Source organism: Cyrtonyx montezumae, unplaced genomic scaffold (assembly GCF_038088225.1).
Source record: "Cyrtonyx montezumae isolate F1298 unplaced genomic scaffold, pur_monq_1.0 scaffold_36, whole genome shotgun sequence".
NCBI lineage: Eukaryota > Metazoa > Chordata > Aves > Galliformes > Odontophoridae > Cyrtonyx > Cyrtonyx montezumae.
This window is the reverse complement of record NW_027072041.1, coordinates 4,899,721-4,925,567: the sequence shown is the minus strand read 5'-3', so window position 1 is coordinate 4,925,567 and position 25,847 is coordinate 4,899,721. Positions and strand designations below refer to the sequence as shown.

General features: G+C 37.2%; 1 protein-coding gene across 1 annotated transcript in view; it reads right to left on the bottom strand.

Annotated features, from left to right (window-relative positions):
* Positions 1–2,777: 2,777 nt before the first annotated feature.
* The window catches only part of RORB (RAR related orphan receptor B), a 132,825-nt gene continuing 109,755 nt past the window's right edge, over positions 2,778–25,847 (bottom strand). Inside the window, exons 5-10 of the mRNA XM_065745462.1 lie at positions 12,980–13,101; positions 11,582–11,714; positions 9,821–9,928; positions 8,523–8,633; positions 3,581–3,693; positions 2,778–3,113 (exon numbers count right to left, since the gene is read on the bottom strand). Coding sequence (XP_065601534.1) covers positions 2,958–3,113; positions 3,581–3,693; positions 8,523–8,633; positions 9,821–9,928; positions 11,582–11,714; positions 12,980–13,101 — 743 coding nt within the window. The 3' untranslated portion in view covers positions 2,778–2,957. The remainder of the gene's footprint in view (positions 3,114–3,580; positions 3,694–8,522; positions 8,634–9,820; positions 9,929–11,581; positions 11,715–12,979; positions 13,102–25,847) is intronic.

Here is a 25,847-nt window from a genome sequence, read left to right as displayed (position 1 = left end):
GGGTTTGTAACTGCTCTTGCAGGAAGGCCAGGATTACTAAAACAGAACAGATAGTCATAAAGTCATGCAGTGTGTATGTAAGCTTAGGAACTGACCGGTGGTGGTGAGTAAAAACTTTACCCAGTGCTTGGAATAGGCTATGAACTACTTGCTGATGCAGAAAAAGGAAGAGCGGATTGAGATGGGATCTATGTGGTCTTCTGGAAAAGCCAGAGGTATTAAGCTGTTGGTGATACAAGTTTCTGCACCCATTCTGGGGCCCAGCTGTGTCCCCATGGGTATCCAAGTAACTCAGCTCTGCCCTTCGGCCTGGCAGTGGAGCCTTCAGTTCCTCATCACAAGCACTCAGCTCACATCGCCTTCTATGAGCTCTGACATAAGGAAATGCATGTGCTCATGATCCTGCCTCTACTTCACTTCTTTTCTACTTATTTATTTTTCTACTTATTTCTGCTTCCTCTTATTTCTTTTCATCTTCATCAGTGACCTTGATGAGGGGATAGAGTCCAGCTTCAGCAAGTTTGCTGATGATACAAAGTTGGGAGGAATGGCTGATATGACAGAAGGCTGTGCTTTCAGCAAGACCTGGACAAGCTGGATAGTTCGGCAGAGAGGAACCAGATGAGGTTTAACAAGAGCAAGTGTAGAGTCTTGAACCTAGGGAGGAATAACCGCATGCACCTGTACAAGATGGGGGACGACCTGCTGGAGAGGAGCTCTGAGGAGAGGGACCTGGTTGTCCTGGTGGATGACAGGCTGGCCGTGAGCCAGCAGTGTGCCCTGGTGGCCAAGAAGGCCAACATGATTCTGGGGTGCATTAAAAAGAGTGTGGCCAGCAGGTTGAGGGAGGTGATCCTCCCCTTCTACTCTGCCTTGGTGAGGCCTCATCTGGAGTACTGTGTCCAGTTCAGGGTTTCCCAGTACAAATAAGACCATGATCTGGAAAGAGTCCAGCAGAGGGATACAAAGATGATAAAGACTGTGGAATACCTCTCTTATGAGGAAAGGCTGAGAGACCTGGGTCTGTTCAGCCTCGAGAAAAGAAGACTCAGAGGCGATCTGATCCATGTCTATAAATATCTACGGAGTGGGAGGCAAAGGGATGAGAAAACTCTTCTCAGCAGTGTGTGGTGATAGGATGAGGGGAAATAGTCACAAACAGAAGCAGAGGAAGTTCTGCACAAATGTGCATGGGAACTTCTTCCCAGTGCAGTGACGGAGCAGTGGCACAGCTGCACAGAGAGGCGGTGGAGTCTCCTTCTCTGGAGACGTTCCAGACCCGCCTGGACGCCTACCTGTGCAACCTGGGCTAGGGAGCTGCTTTGGCAGGGGGTTGGACTCAGTGATCTCTAGAAGTCCCTTCCATCCCCTACAGTTCTGTGATTCTGTGAAAATTTCTGGAAAATCTCCCAACAGATAGATGTAATGATAAGGACAGAGACATGGCAAGAAGTGAATCCCTGCTCTTGTACAGGAAAAAGTTTATGTTTTTCATCTCTGGCAGAATCCAATTCCACTCCTCTCTGTGTTCGCCTTTGGTTTTGCAAGCAAATGCACAAAAAGTAATTTAGTTGGACAAAAAGACAGCTCCAATCCTTTGCTTGCCTCCTGAAGTGAGCACCAAATCAACCCTATATGCCTACATATGTAAGTGTATTTAACATATACATATATATATGTTTATATGTGGAATGGAAACCATCAGTCTTGTTTAGGTGACGGCTTTATAGGAAACTGTATTATGTTTGTCTTTGTAACCATGGCTATTGTTCACTTTGACTTTCCTCCTCCCTCCCTCTCTCTGCTGCTACTTTTCAGAGCTACATTTTAGGCTTCCTATGGTTTTCACTGAGTTCACTAAATTTCTTTCAAAAACAAATGAACAAAACCAACCAAACAAAAAAAAAATACAACAAACAAACAAAAAACAAAAACAAGCCAAGTCTTGCAACTACTTTTCAAATAAGAATAAAGTAAAATAAAATCCTTAGTGTAATCAGAGAAATGGGTGGGACAGTCTATGTTTTTATTCTGTGTTTCACATGCTTTACTGACACAGGTCCTAAAATGTTCACTTTTCCATATGCTGTATCTCTGTAGCAGGGAGAAAATTGACGAAAAGCTTTTCCTCTCTCTACTGAAATCATCCAGACAAGGCTTTTGCACCACTGGTATATTACTGATGTTTCATTTACAGACTGCACATATGCACTACATTACACATTTCAGGAGTGATCCTGTCATTACACACTGGCTGTTGATGATTTAACTCTGGCTGGCAAAGCAAATCACGACTGCCCAAAGTAAATGTAATATATTAATTGGAGAGCAAGAAATGCATGACAGCCTGGCCGAGCATCCTTTAAAAGTAGGCATGGGACTTTTAAGCTACAGCATGTATGCATATAATGCGTACATATATATATAAGTATACAGAATATATACATATATATATATGTATTCCATACATGCACAATAATTTCCAAGACAGCTACAAATTTCCACATGCATTAAACTATCTAAAAACATAGAAATAGGCAAGACTAATAAGTGGAATTTTCTTAAATTATATTTGAACAATAAACAGCGAGAGTAATACTGCAAAGTACTGCTCTATTCTCATTTATATCTACAATAAAATTCTATGAACAGTTGTCTCCCAAAACATATCCCAATAAAATAAAATTAAAAAAAGGTAAAACCCAGTGTTCTATATTTGTATATTCATTGTCAGTTAAAAAAAAAAAAAGGTAAACAAAGAAAAGAGAAAAAGACATCCCCACTCAGAATTGCATATTTACATTCTTCAAACTGTAGCGGTGAAAAATAATTCTATTAAGTGCAGAACATTCCTAGTGTTGCAGTAGTGACATTTTTAATAAGTTCATTATGAAAACATTTCTTTTTGTCTTAACAGTGATGCATTCCATGACTACGTGAAAATTTCATTATCCCCTTCACTTGCAGCCAGTGGTTGAGTCTGGATTGAAAAGCTCCTTGTATAATGGAGGAAATAGTGTGTTCACTATATCTGGGTGAGACTGTTTAAATACCTGTAGTTTCTCTCCGTGCAAGTTGCAAAGTGCTGTAATGGTTGGTATCTTGGCTATTAACTGTGAGATATATAGAAAAGGAAGATGGAGGAAAGACATTTAGTATAAATTACTGATTCCAGAATTAAGTAAGGCAGCTTCTTGTTGGAAAAATACAATACCCCAAAATCCATCAAAACTATCCATGCTGACATTGGGTAAGTCCACTGTTCTTACAGTTATGGTATGAAAACCATTGTCTGTAAAATTTTAGCCAGGTGCCAAAACCACATTTAACAAGGAACTGCCTCTATGGGCTCTTATTAAAGTGGCCTGATTCTTGATAAGGTACCAAATAAAATAAATAATGGATTGAACAAAATATGGTGTAAGAGAAAAGACAAGCAAGGAGAAGAATACAACAATGCTTGCTTCTATATAATGGAAGCATGTAGAGTGATGCTTTTGACTTTAATGTAGCAGTGGGGAAGTAACTGCAAAAAGACAGACGTTTGAGAATGGTTTAGCTCTTTTTTTTAACACTTTACCTTTGTCAAAGTCTCATCATCGAGGTGGTTCTTCTGGATCACATGTTGAAGTGCAAAGTAAATCTTTTCCTGAAGCTTCTGGACCTTCCTTGGCTCTATTAACCAGGCTCGATCTAAGAAAAAGGAAGGCAAGAGCTAAGGTGGTGGTATACACATGGGTGAACTTGATGTTCCATACTAGCAAGCATTTCAGCAATTTTAATTCCCCTGAGGAAAGGATTCATAATTAATAGACACTTTCAGAAACAAAGTATCTTAATCCATTAAAGGATCAGCTAAGAGTTTAATAAAGACATAAAAAGCATACAGTAACAAAATATTTGCTCTGTATTTCTGTTTCAGCATGTTAGAGGGAAAGATGGGAGTAGAAGTGAAACAAAGTCCAAGCATTTCATTATATTTTGCTGGTACATTCACTGTTCTAACTTCACATTGTCTAGGTGAAAAACATGTCATCTTCATGTCTTAATTCATAAACTATGAGCATATTGATCAAAACAGTCACTTCTTTGAAAATAAAAGAATAAAATTATTGAAAAATTATTGAAAAATATATCTCATTATTTACTAGGCTAAAAGTTTGAGACCAAATATTATATTCTGTAAAAAAAAAGAAATGGCTTCCTTCAGAAGAATTTCTTTAATAATTCAAAAGAACTATGAGCTGTTGTAATGTCTTAAAGTGCAAATTTCTCGTGATTTAAAAATGTTCTTTTTTTCATTTTTTTTTTTAACGACACAAAGGAAGATATAATCTGGGAGAGTTAACAATTACAGATACAGTTGTTTGGACTTATACTGAACTCAAATCCCAAATGTAGGAGGCCTTTAGCAAGATGTATATTCTTTCAAGTCGTAGCTTCTAAAAACAACCACACATGAAGCAAAATAGGAAACCCCAAGACAATCTCCAAAACATAATAGTGTTTACAGCACTGCCAAACTGTCTGTGGTCCCATTCTGCAAACTTATTTACCTCACTCTCATAGACACACCGATCTCTGGGCATTGATTTTAGCTTAGAAATAGGAAACTGTATTTTGCTACAGGGCTTGAATCTTAAAATGCACATTTAAAGGTGTGGGAAAATCCCTCTCATTTCCAGAGCTCTTTTTCCTACCTCCCCATGTTACCAAAATAATTCATAGAAATAATGTAAGTTGAGATACTGAACAGTATTTCAGCACAGGAATATCAGGACTGCCATTTATCTGATTGTCTGCAGAGATGGAAAATGTCCATCACCAAATTCTCTGAAAAGAGACAAGCCCAAGCCTCTGGAGACAGCAGGAAGTCAGACAAAGAAAAAAATATTTTTGCATAGCTTAGAGAATCATGATCTTGCAAGGAAAACCAACAGAACCTATACTGACAGTGGCCATAGAAACAGAATTAGCTATGCGCACACTCAGTATTGACACAAATAAGCTCACAATAACATTTAGGCTTCACAGGCTAAGTGTCAAATTTTGTGTTGTTAAAAAACATGCCTTTCAGTAGCATTAAATCAACACCTAATAGGTGGCAGGCTGAAGCTAGGAAGATTTATCATAGAAAGCCATCTTTGAAGATTTATCTTTCTGCCACAAAGATGAGCTTAAAAATAGACTGAGGCAGTGGGATCACAGATTTCATCTCTTGCCTTCATGGAGTATGCTGTATATAATGCAAGAGTTCTTAAAATCACTATGTGTGCTAGGTGAAACTTTTATTATGAGTATGAAAGCCTGTCTCCCAAAATGTAGTTTCTGCCACTTTATCACCATCTGCAAATTTGTTTTGACCTTCCATATACCTTTAATTATATTCACAAAAGTTCAGGAAAAATCATTAGATTAGTGACTACCCATACAGGATTTTAAAACTGGTTTGATTCTGTGATTTTCCTCTTGGGTTTTGACTCTTTTACCTTTGAGGGGTGCTCTAGCCACTAGGCAAGAGAACAGTGTAGAAAAGGGTGAAAGACATAAAGAAAGGTGCTCAGAAAGAATTTCAGAAAAGATTTTGGCAAGGTTGATGTCATACCACCCATTTCCAGCATGTATGCAAGTGAAGAGTCATTCTACAACATTAACCTTAGAATCAGAAATCAAGTCAAAGAATCACCTCCAATCACTTTGGGAAATGGGTCTGAAGCTTGGTTTCAAAACCTAAACAGTGTGTTAACAGATGTTCTTAGGTCACCCCACTCCTGCTGATACTGCTCTGTTCCCTGTGAATGCTGAGATTAAGAGCACAATAATCACCTTTTAGTGCGGTGGCTTCTGTAGAAGAAAAACATGAATATGAATGCTTCTCAAAGAGAGTGGCTATGTCCCTAAATTAGTGAGTGGAAGAACAGTTTATTCTCAGAACCAGTGCTTTCTTTTTTCACTTTTATTGTATGTTCACAAGATGAAACACTTTACTGTGAAGAAACCAGAACATCTAGTGCAGAAGGAAATTGATTATTTCTCTATTACATTTTATTATTTTTGAAAGGAAATAAATTGCAACTTTCAATGTCATTACAGTTTGCACTGCCTTCCCTTGCCACTCACAGACTTAGCCCAGCTGAGATGGGGTTTATTTGCACGACATAAATTTGCAGTCTTCTAATGGAAGAGCCTTCTCTCAAATTTATGATGCTTCAGCCCTTCCTGTTTTATTGCTTCTTCCATGTCTAAAGATACTCATGCTTGCAGTCTACAGGAGGAAGCAGTCAGCATTAAACAATTCCACCTTTGTTTTTTGGTTAAAGGAATAATAGATATTGTACGTGTCCTCTTGCTAGCAAGTAGGAAAAAAAAACAACTTAGATGTGAAAAGGAAAACTGTGGGTCATTGAAGTATTTCCTCTAGTATTTCCAGCTTCAACTTTCAAGCTTGATAATGGTGAAAAACCTGGAATTACTTCTGTGTTAACTTAGCAGAGGTTGCTATTCAGGAGACAATGAGACCTGAAGTACCACATCATGACTGATATATATCATGACATAAATGAATTACTAAAGTCAGCGGAAAAGGTTTTACAACTCATGCTCACAGTACAGCAGGCTCAAAGCCCGTGCTGAGCTGCCAGCTTTTTCAAGCATTTAGTACAGCTGCAGATGTGTGAGAGATTTTGTTGCTTTGCAAACTGAAAGGCACGTGAAAAACTGCAAAGCTGCACGAGAACTTTAATTTCCATCAAATGTCTACCAGTAGCTAAGTGCACTTCATAAATGACTTGATCAAAAATCCATTAAAGATATCCATTAAAATTAATAGGAAACTTCATTACTTAGATAGTCTTTGTCCAAGTCTAAAGTATAGGACACTCAGAGATGATGGAATATTTCTGTGACTAGATTTTGTTGAATTGTGCAATAATTTGTTCTTGTCACCCAGGTAATCTAGTCAACAGAAATATGACTTTGTTTTAGTTTGACTAGAGATCTGAATATCTCTAGTCTGAATATCTGAATATGTTTCTTTCTTTCTCCCTACAGATGAGATGCTTTCCTCTGATATAAAGTGCATGTAAGTCAGCACTGAAACAATTTTATTGCTTCTGTCTCTTCAGGAAACACTTAGACATTAAAAAAAGAAATGCATATATCTTTCTTATAGCGAATCTATCATTCCCTTCATTTTCTGTTGCTTGGTTCTTAGCATGTTGCTCAAGAACTTCACAGTCTAGACTGGCCCAGAATTCCCAGGTTGTCTTTAGCTTTGCATGGAGTCAGTCTGTTGATGGGTCACTGATGCCAAGCAGGTGTTGTACATCTCTATCATGGGTTGGTCTTTGCTGGGGAGAAAAGGACTGATTGAGTACCTGTCAGAGTACTGTGAGTTCCCTGTCTCAGAAGAAATCAGGCCCCCTGGGAGGTGTTTCACAGGCAATTTTCACCTCTATGCACAAATGAGATGTACTGAGGAACACACGTGGCAATGAAAGCTCTCTGGAGGTCCCTCTCTGGAGCAATCTGATCTTGTGTTATATGCAGGCACTGGTTTGACCACTTCATCTCCAAGCAAATGATCACAAGAATAGCTCAGAGGGAAATTAGGCGTTCTTTCTGGAGGTGTCATTAATGATGAGAACAAGCATGTTGACACCATCTGTGCTAGTCTAATTCTGCCTAACGTAATCTCCTCCACAGACGTACAAGAGGACAAAGTGACCAAGAGGAAGTCTTTAGTGGAACAGACTGGAAAAATAATTAATGGTGGGATTTTTTGTAAAGACTTTTCAAAGGGTTACTCTTAGTGGGAGCTGGAGGCCTACCTCTCCTGAGACATGTTTAAAATCCCATACTAAACTCTAAAGTTGCTTCTGTGTTGCTGCAGTATGTGAATACTTGATGAAGAACATTTTGCCCCTGGAATTATTACCTCTTAAATGGAGTTAAATTCAGACAGAACTTTATGGAGATTTTTACTCTCATGTTCTTATTGGTTTAGAAGAATCCATTCATAGCTGAGGATTCCCTAAACCTGCCGAGGGCTGTGAGGTTTGAGTTCACTGCATTTTGAAGCAATGCCAGCAGGCACTGCTTGTCTGCATGAACCTTCTCCATGCCTATTACCTTTGTTCTCAGCACTTACCTCTCTCTCATTTTCCAGTCTGCATTTCTTTTGTTTCAATAAATATCTCTGATGCTAAGGAGATGGTCCATGACTGAAACATAACTAATCTTTGCCTATATGTTAAGGTCAGGTAGACAATTTATTTTTATAATTATTTTTTAAAATATGTAACTGGTATCATACGTTTTTTGCCTATCTGTAAATTTCTGTGATGAGGTCACCAAACTTTGAATCTATTTCCAATATGTGTAACTGCTGACATTCTACCAAAAAGAGATGGAGGAGTGTTTGAGTAATGCAGGTATTCTTTCATTGCTTAAAATGCTACTTAATATGTACATTGATTATTAAAGCTTAAACCATTATTTAAGTAGGTAGACTGGAACAATACCTGGTGATATCAGAACAGCAGATGAAAACAAGGCAATCTCCTCCTCAGTCAGCTGTAAGGAACATAGATTCTTTGCAAAGTCAAATGCTTCATTCACCAGATCATCAGAACCTACAGACCACAGAGAACAAAGTCAAAGTTAAAAATTTATTAGTACTGTCACATGGCTTGAAAATTAAAAAAAGAAAAAATAGAAAAAAAAAGAAAAGAAGAAAAAAGAAAAAAATAGAAAAAAAAAGAAAAAAGGGAACAATGAGTAAATGTCTGTGTTTTTAAAACATGTGCCTTTTGGCAGCTGTTAGAATTCCACTTGCTCTAAAAATCAGTCACTTTATGCATCAGTAAATGATGCAATGGAATACAAAAATTATCAATAATTATGGACTTATTATGACTTATACAAAAAGCACATAGAGATTTAGAAAGGGGTTATGCTTTCCCAGTGTGAAAAGAAATGTTATTTATAAACAGATGTGAAAGCTAAGGAGGAAGAATGATCAGTCGTGATTTATTTTACCTTATAAAATCTATTAATTAACAGTACAAATATTCTAGAAAATATTTGAAAAATTCAAAAATACATCAAATCATACACTGTAAACATAGTAACACTGATATGTTTTATTCATGCAAGGAACTGTCATGTTTTTTCTCATTCAAGAAAAAGAAGTATCTGTATGGTAAATTTTTGCAGAAAATTACTACACTTGAATTTGGTTCTGCTTGCATCATGCTAAATTCGCCAAACATGTATTGCTTCCATGGTTGACAAAAGCCACCCATTTAGCCATTGACATTTCAGGTAGCAATTTATATCATGTTCAGAAATGAACCAATTTTTTCAACACACAAATCTAAATGAGTTTAAGAGTTTTAGCCTAAACAGCATATTTGCTAAGTCCCTTTGTATGTTTTGTTGTAGTTCATCACTTTAGACTACTCTTTGCTGGGATGAAATGGCTTTTTACAGGACACGATTACTGGGACTAATCTGATATGTCAAGTATAACTGACATGTGGTGATAAACCACTTAGCTTCCACCACAACCTGTGTTTTAATCAAAGCCCTAGATGGCAGAGTAAAAAGTCTGATAAAATCCTCATAGTGCTCTTTAGAGAAAAACATCTACTATTACCAACAGCCAGTGGAAACACTTTTCCATTTCTGATTCACAGATTTGGAGGTTTTGGTGTCAGTATTTACTGAGGGTTTTTAATGTGCACCAGTGCTTTCAGAAAGATAAATCTGACATTATTTGGATCAACGCAGCTGATTGAAAGGAAGAAGACCAACGTACCCAAGGCTTTGAACATCTGCATCCCTCCATACTTTCCTTCAAACAGAACCGTATTGTTGAGTGGGTTGAAGGCACGGCACATTCTCACCAAAACCACTTCCAAGCAGCCTATAGGAGAGAAAAAAGAGCAAAAATACCACAAGTTATTGCAGGCCCAGGCTCTTTGGAGCCATCAAGATGATTTCCCTCTGAATACGGGGAACAATACATCTCTTTAAGTATAGGAAATGGGTAATTTCTCGTCCAGACAGACAAACTTTTCCTTAGGCTTATTTTCTTCAATGCAGCAAATTGATAACGTGGACTTAATCTGAATTTAGACCTCAGCATTTAGTTTTAATTCAAAATGCTTTATCCTGCAAATTTTTGTTGCCCTTATTTTTCTTTTAGGTTGGCGAAGATACAAAGGAACAGATTTTTTTTTTTTTTTTTTGTGGAAATTGTTTTTAATTCTTCCAGGATTTCCTGTTTTGTGAAAATGAAGGAAAAAATAATTTTAAACACCCTCTAACTAAATCTGAACTTCCTATAAGAGAAACTGAATTTGAGAATTGTTTTGCAAATATGTTTTTGAATGAAAAGTCCATGTCTGTAACTTCTGCTCAGCATTAACTGCAAAACAGAAAATAGAACCTAAAATATCTATACATGCCAAGCTAAACAAAGTTGTTCAGTAGTACAGACAAATACAATTATATCTTTAGTTTAAGCTGCAACTGTGTTCCTACTTTTACCAGTTGAAGGAAGTTACAGGGATGCATTGTCATTTGCAGAAGTTTTAAAGCTAGTAAAGTAAAATAAAATAAAATAAAATAAAATAAAATATAAAATAGAAGTTATCTATGACTCTCTCTGCATGCATATTCCTGAGGTGTCTGCATCCCTTGGCCTTTGCAACTCTGCTGCCTCAATCCAGTCCCACTCTGAACCACAGACCCCTGTGTACAGAGCAAAGAACCAGCTTTCAGATGGAATAAACAGTTCCCTCTTGAAACAGGAAGCACATCTTATGCTTTAATGAGCCACCTCACAGTGCATCACACCTTTTACACATGGAGGGAGTGAGAAACTCATACGACAGGGTGAGTGCAGTTAATTACCAGCAGTGGCTCACTTAGTCACGCCATTTAGTCCTACTGATTTTAGCAGTTATTGCACAGTCACAATAAATCTTGTCATGCTTCCTATGGAGGACAGAAATTACTGTGTCCCACATCAAGGAAGGAAACCCTTTCCCACCTTGCCTTAAGCACACACATGCACACCCAGGCATGCACAGGGAGCACGGCCAGAGCACGCTGTTGTAATCTGCTCTCATTTAGTCCAAAACCAACTGGCGCCAGCATGGATTTTCCCTCCTGTGTGCTGGCTGGAGGGTATCTCCATAGTCTCATTAAAAAGATTACAGATGACCACAGAGGCATTCACTAATGACAAGTGGGGATTTACAGAGCGGCAGATGACTGATTCGACCCGCTCAATTCACGGGGTCCTTCCACTACATGTCAGGTTGGAGACTGCAGTTGCTGCAATGACTGTCTGTGTGTTTATTTAATAACTACAAGTGACTGTAGAGGGAAGGGGATCAGAAAACAGTAACATGATTAATGGGGAAAACTACAGAAGGGTTAATGCAGCTAATGAAACGGACTGAAAAGTAAGCTTCTGTCAAAACAAAAATGACCCAAAGAATGGGACAGCAGAGCACATTTGCAGTGTACTGGGAGCTAAACCAGTCACAAGCCTTTGGTGCTTACCCACCTGACTTAAGGAGGAGAATTTGGTCATTCTGGCAGAGCTCCATGAAACCTGTTATCCGCTTTGCAAACTCCACCACGTACTGGATAGCATGAGTGATCTGAATGGCACACTGCTGCCAAAGAGCTTCTCTGGTCTTCCGGGAAAACACAGAGGGAAGAGCAAAACAATAAGAGAGATCATTCATGTGCTAAGGACTTCAAGTGGCCTTGCAGGAAGGCACAGTCCTCTGACTAACTCACGCCCTCGCTCTCCACCATGTCATAACCAGTGGCATCTCTGCTTTTCAAGGTGCCTGACAATTTTCATGAGAAGGCTGTTAAATGCCCCAATGATCCAAACTCTGGCATTGCCTCTTCAAAGGAGGAGAATGCATCAACCAATGATAAAATATGATGTTGTGCATGAAAGACAGACAGTGGTACTAACAATGTAAACAACTCAGTGCACTCCTAGGGAGAAAGTGGCACAGTGTTACTGAGTCACCTAACAGAATATTTTTGCTTGTTTGAAACTATAAAAAATTATTGAAGTATAATCACTGTCTGAATAATGTTTACAGGAAATTTTTGTCTACTTCAAAGCTATTTTCTTTGAGCATGCAATGTGTAAATGCAAACTTGTGCCTTGGATCAGCTGCAATAACTATGCAAGCTGCAGTATGTTTCTACTTCTGCTTGTACTTCTTAGTCCTGTGGCTTTCCTAGAACAAGCAGGAGTTTCTTCAGTCTTTTGTATGGTCAGATAATCTCCCAACAGATACCTGACTGCAGAATCAACGCTAGTGATGGAGGCACAAGAGTTCAAGAACACATCTTGATTTCTGTTAACTGGGCTACATCTGAAGAGGTGTAAATAAGAAATACTCTGTTACCTGAGAATTACAAAGACACAACAAAAATTCAATGTACTGAGATCATTTTTCCAGCCACTTTTGAAAAATCTCACGTAAAAGATTACTTAGATTTATAATTATTTACTCCTTGTAGGTGATATTTGGCTTGCACACAGTGAAAGTATCTTTTACACAGAAAAGGAATGTGCTTCTAACAGATTTCAAAATGATAAGGAATAAAGCATTTTTAAATCATCTTTTGAAAGCCTTATAACAGAAAGATTCAATTCTCATCATTAAAATCAACTGAATTTCTGCATAAGGTTTATACCTGTGATAACAAGCAATGTGTAGAAATCTGGATTCTGTGACCAAAAATATCCCAGCATGCTGCAAAGCTACTACTACCAGTTATGAAATGTTTCTCCTCTGCTTTCAGTGACCAGTTTCCAGTAAGATACTTAAGAGAATACTTTAACCAGCTCGTCACTGTCAGATAAGATACACGGTTAACAATTTCAAACCATAGGGAGCAGAAGAAGAAGTATATTATAGGATTTTTGTACCTTGCTCTGGTAAACCTTAATTTCTTCATACGTGTGGGTTTGCCATGCTAGCTGGTGTAGCTCCTCCATTGTATATTGGCATGTCTCCAAGTGAGATTTAATGATATTCTGTGCAATTCGATCTGAGGAGAAAGAAGAGCTCACATGAGACATTTCAGTGAACAGTAATTTGCATCAGCAAAATGCTGAAAACATTTAAGTTTGAAAAGAAATATATTTTTTTTAAATCTTCCCTTCTAATTTTCTTCTTCGCTCTCCTTCTCTCCCTCCTCATCTCTTTCTCTTTCTCTCATATTTCTGAAATTGGCTGTTGCTAGATATTTCAGTTTCCAAAAGCCAAAGGATGGTTGACAAATAACAGGTCTGCACATGAAAATGTCAGTGAATCTTATGAAACTATTTAAATTCTTTCATTCTGGAAGTGATTTTTCTTTTTATTATTCTTCTTGATGTGCTCAAATAAGTGTCTTTTAGACATCCCAATTACTTGATCACTTCTGTCTTATCCCAGGCCAAACATGGTTGCTCAGTCCTGACATGGGCATTTGCATTACTTGGGTGTGACTTAAATCAAAGAAGCTGGAAGCTGAACTAGTTTTCTTCAGTTAGGCTGATCAATTTCTGAATCATTTCAATGATTTCTAGTATATAGATTTGTGTTAGCGAGGTATGAAAGCTGCAACTAGTAGCCCAGATTTTAAAGGAAAGAGGAACAGGTCTCACAATGTGTGACGGCACATGAATAAGTTACATTAAAGTTATTCTGAAAACACAGCTTTATGTACTATTGCAGAACAAGAAGTGTGAGATGCAAAGGGAAAAATAAGCACTGTGTGCTGGAGGTCCCCTTGAGACTAATAGTAAACTTCTCAGGGAAGCATTTGAAAGAAGACCTTTGCCCCATAAGCTACTTGAGTGGATTAAAAATTTTCACAAAAAAAAATAGTAGCATGAATTCATTAGCAATGGAAGTTGAAATGTCCTGATTAAGATACTGAATGTGATGTCTATTAACTTGCAGCTTTGAGACCTATATATCTAAGAGGACAACAGAACCGAACTGAAACACTTACAGTAAAATGTGCATTTATCAGAAAACATATTCTTCAAAAAAGGAGAGGACTCTGATAAATGTATTAGCTGAACCTGAGTGCAGGAAATATAAAGAACTAGGAATGTCATCATTTAGTCATCCACATCTTCAACAGTTTTCTTACAGTGGGTGGATATGGTTCTTTGGAGTCCCAAAATAAGACTGTTGTCTTGGCCAAATGTTACCTGGATTTGAAAACACTAGCAAGAAGGAGAGCTGAAAAATGAATGTAAACATACATGCTGCCTGCAATCACTGCTATAGGAGTACAATTTGAAGGAGAGATGTCTGTGCTATTGTTACAGTTAATAAACTGAGTTTGAGTGGAAGGGTTCTGAAGAAAGCACAAAAGAATTCCAGGTTTTTGTACAGATGAGAATTTCTTCTCTATTCAGTCTTTACAGGCCTTTAACAGGCCAATAGTACTCTTAGATTTCCTATGAAAGAACTGACTCATGAGTAAAGATAGCTAAAAGTGTGTATTACAGGAATAGAAAATGTGTGTGATTACAGGAATCTACCCAACATTCTGCCATGGAAGAATGGATGCAAGTCTTACCTCATGATCTTAACATACTGTATTTTGTAGTTAAAACATTAAAGATAAATGGGCATGTTGGAATAAAGATATGATAAATCTAAACTACTTTTGTTCTAAAGATGAATAAAGGTTAATTAAATGAATACTAGTTAAAAAAGCCCTGTTTTGTAAATAACCTATTTCCGACTTTCACCCCCATATTGATATATTTAAAACAGTTTTAATAAAACCAGTTTTCTGAAAATATCATAAACTATAGTAAATCTGACTGTAAAAGGCATAGATCTTCCAAAATATGTTCCTGGATTTAACCAGAATAAACTTAATTATAACTAGAGGAACATTAAAATCTAAAACACTATTGAAAGAAATATGGTTTGAACTAGTATTACACTGCCCCAGTCTGAACGATGAAGGATTTTGCTCTCTCCAGCCACTGGCTGGTGAGTCTGTGAGTCTTAGCCCAGCTCCACAAGCCTTGCCATTTGTTATACAAAAAATGAGGCTATTCATTTTTTTTTACATTTAATATATATATCAAATACTTTAAACTGCATAGCCAGATTTCAGATCAGATGAGGCTGGTCACATTGTTGGCCTGGTGCAAACAATACAAAGATAAGACCTTTTCATTTCACTAAACTGATGTCAAATATATTTGATCAGCAGCTCTATTTTACATCACTGAAAATATTCCCAGTCCCATTGTCTTTCCTGACATTTATGTATTTAATGAAGGGTCAAAGAGCTGAGTGACACTTCATGAATCTTCGGTGTTTTGTGGGGATGCCATCCTGCATTTAAACTCTATATACCTTTTCTTTACATGCTTATGCTTATGTTCAGCTGACAATAAAAATCATTTAGACATGCAAACACCTATGGCAATTACAGCAAGAAGCATCTTCAAATGCTGACATCCGAAGAGAAACCAGGTGCAAGAAAGACTTGGAAATCTTGAGCTGTTGGCTTGGCAAGGCTGAGTGTGTGATGGAAAAGGTACATGGTCTCTGGGGTAGAGAATGCTGCCTATTTTGTGTAAGGAGGCTGCCTGCTTACACTCTGAGCTGTAGCTTCCTGGATGGTGTCTAATACACATATATAATGCATAAAATCTGCAATGCAGACATGGTGCAAAAAGTAAAAGGAAAAGCTCCTCTTGGCTTTGCAGAGTCCAGCAAGCAAAGATACAATGCAGACAGAACAAAGAAGGTAACTTTCAAAATGATTTCAAGAAGCATAGTTATGTCATTTGTAGATTTTAGCTCTTTTCACTTGCACAGCTGGAAACTACAAACATCACTGCAAATTCCATGCAGAAAGAAGCTCCTAAACCATTGGAAATAATGTACTGTCATTCAATCTAAATCTGTTCTGATGGATAGCAACTAATACTGTTTAGAATACAAAATACAATGCATTTCTGGGAGACCTAACAGCTCTGAAGCATTGCTGGCAGCTGAGTTCAATCAACACATGGGACAATGAGGGAGAAAAGCAACTTAGTTCAGTGGGAGGAGAGTCTTAATGCAGTACCTTTGGCCTCAGCTCCATGGCAGTACCCTGTTGGGAGGACTCTCAACAGCTATGTCACTCCTGCTCTACAGGCTAGAAGATTCCACTACAGCCACTCCACACATAAGGTCTTGACTTCAAGTCAATTTCGTTTTCGTTTTCGTTTTCGTTTTCGTTTTCATTTTCATTTTCATTTTCATTTTCATTTCATTTCATTTCACCATCTTAAACCAGAGATTTCAAGGGTCCCCTGACACCAGGAAACTGCAGAAATGTATCTCTAGTTAAAAATCCTGTTTGGACGGGCTGCAAAGGACTAAAATGACAATATCAGTCTTGAGACCTCAGAGTATTTCCCACTGAAATGTTTCAGCATCCATCTTACGTAAATTACATCTGATTTGCAACTTTCATTGTATGGAAAGGCAAACAAAAGAGATGCCATTATTAAGAGTGAGAATAAAACTGAAAAACTTTCCTTTACATGGGGCATTATCTGCAAGTTTTGAGTAAAAATTAATGACTTCCACAAAAAGGAATTAGTAAGACTGTATGAAAATATCTCATCAGTATTAATAATCACAACTGTAAACTGCATGATTTCAAAGCTTATCTACCATAATATGTAAACATTAGGTGTTTCCTCCTCTGCAGTTGCCTGGGTTTATCATATTAGAGTTATGTATGCAGTGGGATCAGTTAATACTGCATAACACCATGGGGTTTCTGGAAGGCACAGCATATCCTGGCAGATTGACTCTGGCTGGGAAACATGGCCAGTGGCTGATCTCCAGTATGCATTGAGACACAGTAACATTTCCATTAAATATTTTAGTTCTAAATTTGAAGGGTTTTTTTTTTTGTATTTTTACCTTGTTATTTTTGGTGGAAAACAGACTATATTTGAACAAATATATATTAAGAAAAAAAAATCTTCAGAAGGAAGCATTTGCTTTCAGAGAGGAACACTAGAAACATTATCAATCAAGTAAATGATAAGTGGCTTTAAACAACATGAGGTCTTGAAAAATCAGAAATACTCAGAGAAGATGCATCTTGGATCAATAAGTCATTTTTCATTTCTGTTGTGTACCTGTGTTACTAGTTTTCTCACAGACCCAGTATACTAGCTGTACTGTCCCATTCATTCTTAGGGGTGACAAAGAAGCCTAGATATTGTTGGCTCATAGTGTCTCTGAATTTACAAACAAAATTAAGACACACCAAAACAGTCCATGTGGTAAGCACCTGTTCTGAAGTAAAACACACAAAAATGATAAATATTAGAAGTGATACTTCAAAAGATCCATGATAATTAAAGAAAGCTGATTTCCTGGTTTCACCCCTTGGATTATAGGAATGTCTGCCAGTAGGACTGGTATTCCAGCACAGATAAATAGGGGAGATTTAATATGTCCTGCTTTTACAGGATGCTCCAGCACAACAGGACAGACAAGAATTTAATAACAGCACTCAGCTCAAATCCCCAGGGAGAGATGTCCCCACACCATAACTTGACTAAGCCCTGACAAAAATGGTACAGAAGAAGAAAAATGTGCTTGAGATATTTCAGATGCTCCCCCCTAAATAACTGATTAATGAGAAAATTTGCAAAACTAGGTTCTTTCTCAAATAAATAAGTGGGCAGTGAGTTTAGGGCAGCTCAGGTTGGGACAGAGTGAATTGAAATCATGAGAAGGTTGTGGAGGCACTCGCCTGATGTACTGCTGAAAGGGGCCCTGAAAGATGTTGAATTATTGGGCAGATAGTGGCATTCACTGGGAGATAGGCCCCCACTCTGAAGCAGACATCAACCCTTTTGTTCCTCAGCTTTTCCTCATGTGACAAGATCTTGACAACAACAGCCTGTGTTTTTTAACAGCTCTGCTGCATGTCATACCTCCATTATACGCCTCTGCTGCCAAAGCTTGCTCCAAAAAGCCTTGCCAAAGATTATAGTAAGAAAGATTGGAAGAAAGTAACAGAAAGTGAAACAAATCAGAAAAAAAAAAAAAAGCAAACTAAAATTAAGAAAGATTGAGAAGCTGTAAGTTGAATTGTACTGCTCTCCAGTGCGTAGGAGGAATGAGTAGCACCCAGTGAGATACAGAAGCACAATTAGACAATGAATTAATGGGGAATTTGTAATGCTGCACTGAAAAATAAAGTCAAATTTATAGTAGGAGCTGTGCAGAAGAAGCTGAAAATCATACTTCAGGAAGCTGAAAGATTACCTGACAAAAAGATTTGTTCTATGTCAGAGAACAATTGTGGATCTCTTGAAAGAAATCCTTTGTGTATGCATGTAATTCTATGGTTTGTGAAATGCAACTGGTCAGACAATATGGTCTCAAAGCTTGTAAGGAGAAGGAGCGACAAAAACATGAATGAAAGATGTACACATGTACTGTGAGTAAAACAAAGGCTGTTCAACATGCAAGGGAGAATGGTGATAAAACAAATGTCTGCAGAATGTGCTCCTGGTTTTGCAGATCAGGGGATGTAAATTAGGCTGTTACAGGCTATGTAAGAAAGAGGCCACATGCAAATACTGATGGGAACTGTCCTGAAGCATAATGAGGGAGCTCACTTGCACTTAAAGAATTAAACGAAGCTATTAGGGAAGAGTAGCATCTGAGCAGTGAAAAGTGGAATGCAGGACAATGACGAGATAGGACCACGAGAGATCAGAGCTGCTCTAGCAAAAGAAATAGCTTCCAAGTTTGGCCTGACCTACCTATAACTACAGGGAGAAGAAAAACACATGATTCTGCCAAGTGAACAAACCAGTAAGCCCTAACATCATTAGTGCAACAAAGCTTTGGACGCTTACAGTCATGTCACTTGCCATTTCCCCTCTAGCCTCCTTTCTCCTCATGACTTGCTGAGTAAAAGGTACCTCGAGAACCTACATGAGACCAGCCTGCAAAGGCCAGTAGGCTGCTGCCTTCCGAGGCACACGTGGGCTTGGCCATAGCTTCTGCCCTGCTCTTGTCAGTTTCTGTCACCTGCTGAATAACCTCTTCTACAAAACTTGGCAGAACCTAAATTTTTGAGACAGCTCCTTCTCTTTTTTTGAAGTTGCACAGTAGTTAAAGTAGGTGGTCCTGACAGAAAGACTGGACAGATAACAAGACTAGATAGCCGTATTCTGTCAGCGGAATGGGCCAAAAGGGTACGTGGCAAGGAAAGAGCAACAGTACACAGACTGTACAGCTATGTGGCATAAATTTGGGTCTACAACTTAAAACTTCTAGAACAGCAAATGACCTTTGCTATTTCAATTTTTAGCTATTCTGCTGAGTTCTTCCTTCCTTCCTTACCTATAGAAATTCTTATTTTAGGTTTCAGAGACACCTCACAAAAGGTGAGGTTATGATAGCTCAAATATGCATCGCACCAGTGCGTTAGGAGCCGCTTAGATCCAAAGGACGTGCAGAAAACTGAACACTGCAACCTAGATAATATAAATCAGCCTAGGACAGACCTGCAGGGGTCTATTGTCAACTGATGAGTCAGCCTTGCCTTTTACAGACATTTCCTTATAATATTTGGTGATATCCTACTGCAGCACTGAGGAAAAGCTCCAGCTTGGTGTCCAGTTCAATGCTGGTGGGTACAAGTGTAATAACTACAAAGACTGCACGCAACATTCACCAGCTGTGAATTTGGCCTGCTGAGTGGAAATTATCCACAGGATTTGGCAGTGTCTGCTCCCTACAAGCTCTTTAGTTCTATCGTTTGCCACTCTTCTCTCATGAGAGATACTAGTTTTTCTCACTGTTCCCTTCTTTTGCACTGGGAACTGAAGAACTTTGAAGTATGCCTCCTAAAACACTGATAATCATCCCCAATTAAAATGAATAATGAATTTTTAATTTGCCACTTACCCTTAGGATCCAGTTGAGTAGCTAAGAGCTCATCTCAGCTTATATCCTAAGTTGAGCTCTCATAGGGATCCACTTCGAATTAATGCTTCAAAAACATCACAGCTTTGCCTGCCCGCTATACCAGTTCATAAAACTATCAAAACTCTAGTTATATATTCTAAATAAAATTTATTTTATAGTACTCAGAAGAATGCTAGTCTTGTACTAAATCAACACTTTTCTAGATTGTAATAAAAGGTAATCATTACTACAAAATAGGAATTTTTTGAACTAGTTTCACTATACAGATTCCTTACAAACCTATTAGACAGTAGTAGAGGCAGTAATGCAGGCAGCAATGAAAAAGTATGTCCTGAAATGGTAGTCATACATGAATAATGGGTCCCCAATATTTTTTTCTTTAAATGGCCTGGCTGAAAATGCTAAACTTTTTCTTTTTATTCTTTTTTTTTCTTTCGTCAGAAAGCCAAGAACAGTCTTTTCTGTAAAGTGGTGGCAAACAAACAATTTTCATTTTTCTTCTGTCCTTTGTTTTCTCAACATCATACTACAGAAATGACTTACTTTCAAAAAATCATTCTAGATGTACTAGTAATTTCCATAGGTCTCACTTGTTTAATGAACTTGTAACATCATTCAGTATGCAGCCTAGGAAGTTGATACGAAACATTAAAACTCCATATGAGGCTAAAAGTGCTTAAAAATGGTTCAGGAATAACTTTCTCCTGTGTGCGAGTTATTGAATACATAGTATCAGGCTCAGACTACCCATTAGGGGAATATTATGTGCGTGAATTCTCTATTTCCTCTTTCTCTCTCTCTCTCTTCAAATAAACCCATGTTTTATTTGCCCTTCCAAAAACAAATAAACAAACAAAACAAAAATAAAAAAAATTAAAAAACAAAGAAACAGCAAACAAACAAAACAAAAAACAAAAAACAAACAAAACAAAAAACAAAAAACAAACAAACCAAAACCGTATATTTTGAACTAATTAGCTTTACGTTTACATCAACATTTACATTTACATTTACATCAACATTTAGCTTGCAGCGAAACCATGAACTGCGGCAATGGCTAGAGATTACAGGACATGGGCTCTGTAGGCACCATATAATTATCACAAATTTCTTGAGATGAGCTCTTGAGACATGTGCATGGAACAGTCAGAATACTAAGAGTTTCAATTTAGAGTTGGGTGACTGCTTTGTCATAGTCATCAAAATGTTGGAAGAGGCTAGGAAAACATTTGGGTACTTCACTCACTGAAATGGACATACATTCAGATTTTTATGAGGATTTTATATCGTCTATGTAAAAATGATTTACAAAGAATTTCTGCAGAAATTCTATTGTCCTGCAGACATTTGCATTAAATCAGAGTGGCATCACCGTACAGAGTAAGAAAGTGAAACAACCTGGTTATTGTAAGCAATCCTAGTATCTTCACTGATAGATAAAAAAGAAACACATGCAGTCAAAAACAAAAATAAAAACAAAAACAAAAACCACAAGACAGTGCTCCATATATGAATATCTTGCTTTAACTATTCCAATTTTTATGCAGTTTTCATCTATGCAAAAGTACTTAACTATAAAAAAACTGTATTCAGATACTCATCTTTATCGTTTGTCTGAATTTCAATCTTGTTTCACTGTGTTCTCCCACAGGCACATGCATATTCTCCTCTCATGTTTCACTCCAACCTTTTCCTGATGTTTCCACTCTTGTAGAAAAATAGCGTTGTTGTTCTTTGAAATGAACTATTAGGAATGTGTGAACTAAAAAAAGGCATTGCTCTCTGCAGAGCTGGGAACAAAATCACAAACTGCCTAGAAGCTTTGCTTTATTGTAAACGGGAAAGTAGTGAAAAGCGTGAGGGGAGAGATTAAATCTAACACACAGAAGGCATGTGGTGTGTGGAAGTGAAGTATGGCAATAGGAAGTCATAGCTAAGATGTTGCATGTACTTTGGGATACAAAGGAAAAAAAAGTTAAAGCCAAGTTTATATTAGCTTCCTTGTGGCTAAAAGTTAGAGAACGATTGAAAAATATTATAGAGGATGACAAAGAAACACAGTATGGACCCCAGATTAAGCACTCAGAAAGCACAGGGTAAGTGTACATACTGTCAATGCCAAGTTATAAAAAAACACCATGCAGGAACATTAAGGAGAGGGCAGCACTGACACTGTGATAAAGAGTTTGCTCAGATGAGGCAGTAAGCAACATATCACTAATGATGCACATAGGTTTTTGGAGATAGCATTCTACTTCTGTATACTGCAGTGATTCCGAAATTATCACTGTTTTATTCTGCTGATTCCCATCTGCAGTGGTGTATTTGCTGCCTCAAAGCCTTGCTAGACAAATGGATGGATGCTAGTCCATCACATGCCCTCCAAGCTCTGGCACCTGTTCTTGCCTTTTCAAGAGTTCCTCACAGAAGGGCAGGTATAATTTCTTCTGCTACTGACATTACTGCATTGAAGCATATGATAGGGAAACTGCTGAACTGCTGAATTCCTACACCTGACAGCACTAGCTTGCCTCAGTACTCTTTATACTACTGGCTTTACATTAGTCTTTTTGTATGGTTTATAATATGATCAGATTCACAGTACAGTGCTATTTCTGAAAAGAATATCATGATGTATAATAATATATGGGATGTATGTTACAGTATTTTACATATTTTGACTGATAGAAATGGTTGCTTTCTAACTGTCTTTTGGATTCTCAATAGAATTAATACATTGTCAAGTTTGCTTATGTAAGAAAATATGTCTTCTGAGAAAAGGAGTTTTAGCTACTTGCTTTAATGTATTTGAAATATTTCCACTTAAAATAAATATATTAATACATTTAAGAAATATGTCCAACAAGCAAGAATAGAATAAATAGAACAATGATGAAAAATTTTTCCCATGCTCAACCTCAGGCAAAAGAAATCATTGATTTTACTAATTAAATGCTTAATTCAGTGATTTATACTTTTGCAATAGTCATAATCATATGGACCTCATTGCCCTGGTGCTGGGTGCTGGAAAGAAACAAAGACAAACTGAAATTCTGAGTTTCCTGAAAAGATGCATAATATGCCAGGAATAATTATTTTTCTCTTTGTGAAAGCAATTCCAAATCACATTCCTACTTGCAACATTTATCACAGTAAGCATAGAGTACAACACCTAAAATGACCTTTACTGTAACATCTATACTGCACAGTCTATAGTGTGATCAACCTCTATTGACTACCTTGGGTAAAACTGATGAAGCTTCATTAGTTGGCTGGCATTTGACATATGAATTTATGTACTTGAAAGAGAAGTCAAATTCTGCTAAAAAATACCCAGAAAACTTTACACCTCTTAGGAAAGTCCATTCTTTTTGTTTTTTAGAATTCAAATAGTTTTAGAAAACTTTACACCTCTTAGGAAAGTCCATTCTTTTTGTTTTTTAGAATTCAAATAGTTTTAGATTAACTGCTATGTTGTATAAATTTGAACTTTATTATTTATTATTAAGAAGGCACACTACATATTCCTTTTTAAACGGATACAGTGTGCATTGAGTATGTTGAGGACAACTGTCAGAATCAATATAAGACCATCTGAAGTTTACTGTAAATACTGTGAGGCAGTGGATAGGCATTTGAAAATCACAGGGTGGAAAATCCATTTTTTAAATACAGTAACTTCTAGAAAGCAGTCTTTATTTTCTAAATCTAAATTAAGAGTTGTAACACAAACTCTTCCCTATCTTTAAGCCAGCAAGTGCTAAAGCATGTGTTTAGTTAAGTATAGCAACATAATCACATATTTATGAACATCTAGATTATTTAAATTATTTTATATACATTATATTATACAATATATTATATTATTTTATATACAAATTTTAGTAGCTAAGTATTTCTGAATAAGTATTTAAAATCAGAATCTGAAATTATAAAAAACTATTTTCACTTCAACATCAGCCCAGCTTCTCTGTTACAGCATCGCAGTGCTCTAATTTATTCCTCCACTTTTCTGTCCATTTTTGATGAAGTGGTTATGTTTTCTAACTGAGCTAAACTGTCAAATAAGTTTTCAATCTTCTAATTCTGTTTTCTTTAGAGTACAAGAAGGAGAAATAATTACTTAGAAAATTAACAAAATAAGGGTTCTAAGTTTTTATACATGATTTAAAAAGAACACAGAACTGAAATATTAATTTATTCGGATTGTCACCTTTAAATAGGTAATGATGGTTAGAAATAGTGCCCTAAGGGTATCTGTGAAGAAATGCACATGCTACACATTTGTAATTCTTCACTAGATGGCAACATTGCTCTGCTGAAATACAGCTATAAGGCTTCCACTCTAGCTGTAAACATCTGCCCTGAAAAATTTGATTGTCAACTTGGTAAAGAGGATATTCAACTGTTACAGTGGACCATGGTTACATAAGCATCATTTCTCTTTTCCTGTATGGTGGGCCATGACCTTGAAGTTACACACAAAAGGGAACATAAACATAGCTGTTAATTTATGTCACCTTAGGTACGGGTTTTAATTATGAGTCAGCTGATCCCTATAATAACCTTTCAAATAATGTCTGATGTTAAAAGTATGTTCTGTAAGCTATCCATTAATATTTGATATAGCACAGAAAATAAGAGCTGGAGATATAGAGAAGGGAGTTAAAGACATGAAAAAAATAAAAAAAAAAAAAAGGAAAAGAAAAAGAAAATTTAACAGTTACCACCCTTGGAGAAGTGCTATTGCAGCCATCAGCAAAAATGCACAGCACACTTTTTGAGTGATCAGTCCAGTGCTGGTTTGTATATTGCATACACTGCATACATTGGTATGGGCATCCATTAATGGCATAGACATAGAAAATTAAATCAGTTTCTTTTAAAGATTTTGCAAAGATTTCTACTGAGAGAATAAATGTGTGGGATCAACTTCCATTTATACCACCAAAGGAGCTGAGAATGTTCCCACGTGAAGATCTTTTGAGGCAGAACACTGAATAAACTTAGTGCTAAGCTGCTTCTCATATGCTATTGTGACAATAGAAAATATTTACTAACTCTACAGCATAGAAAGTGGTGTACTGTAGGTCCTGAGATGAGCGTATGAAGCCAGCAAAATTAAGGCTTACATATGTATCAGGTGTTTTTTGCAGTTATCAAGGAGGCTTTTCTTTTACATATATATTCTGAGTCAGCCTCTATGACATTTTACATGTTTTGCTCGTCTGAAAGTTTCTAGTCAATGAGTAAGGTTCAAGAAAGCTGTATGTAATATGGGTTTTGGCAGGTAGAGCAGGCGATGCCTCTTCTAGTTCTCACACACAGCTGCCACAGTGCGTTAAATTTCCATATTAAAGTATAGACCAGGTCAGGATGGAGATAGGGAAGATGAAGCTCGAGCTTATGGGCCTTACTATTTAGCTCCAGAATTGGTAGGTAATCAAGCTCTTCAAACCACTGGGTATTTTTAAATACTGCTCATGTTGACAAAATATAATGAAAATATAAATAAAAGAATACTTTTTCTTCCTGTAGCTACAGGAGCTCTGAACCTATGACCTCCTGTACTCTCTGATATCAACTACGTAAATACGTAAGACATAGGGCACACTTCAGTTTGATGACCAACTGAACCCTTAACCCATCTGTATTATCCATAATGTTCACTATTAATTTTATTTCCAAGTGTAAGGTATCATAGTCTGGCAATCTTAATGACAGTTAAGGCATGGAAACCTTTCCCTTAATTCTGCAGACCAAGAACTGAGCCAGACATTTTGTGAGAAGAACACAATGCTCAGTTCT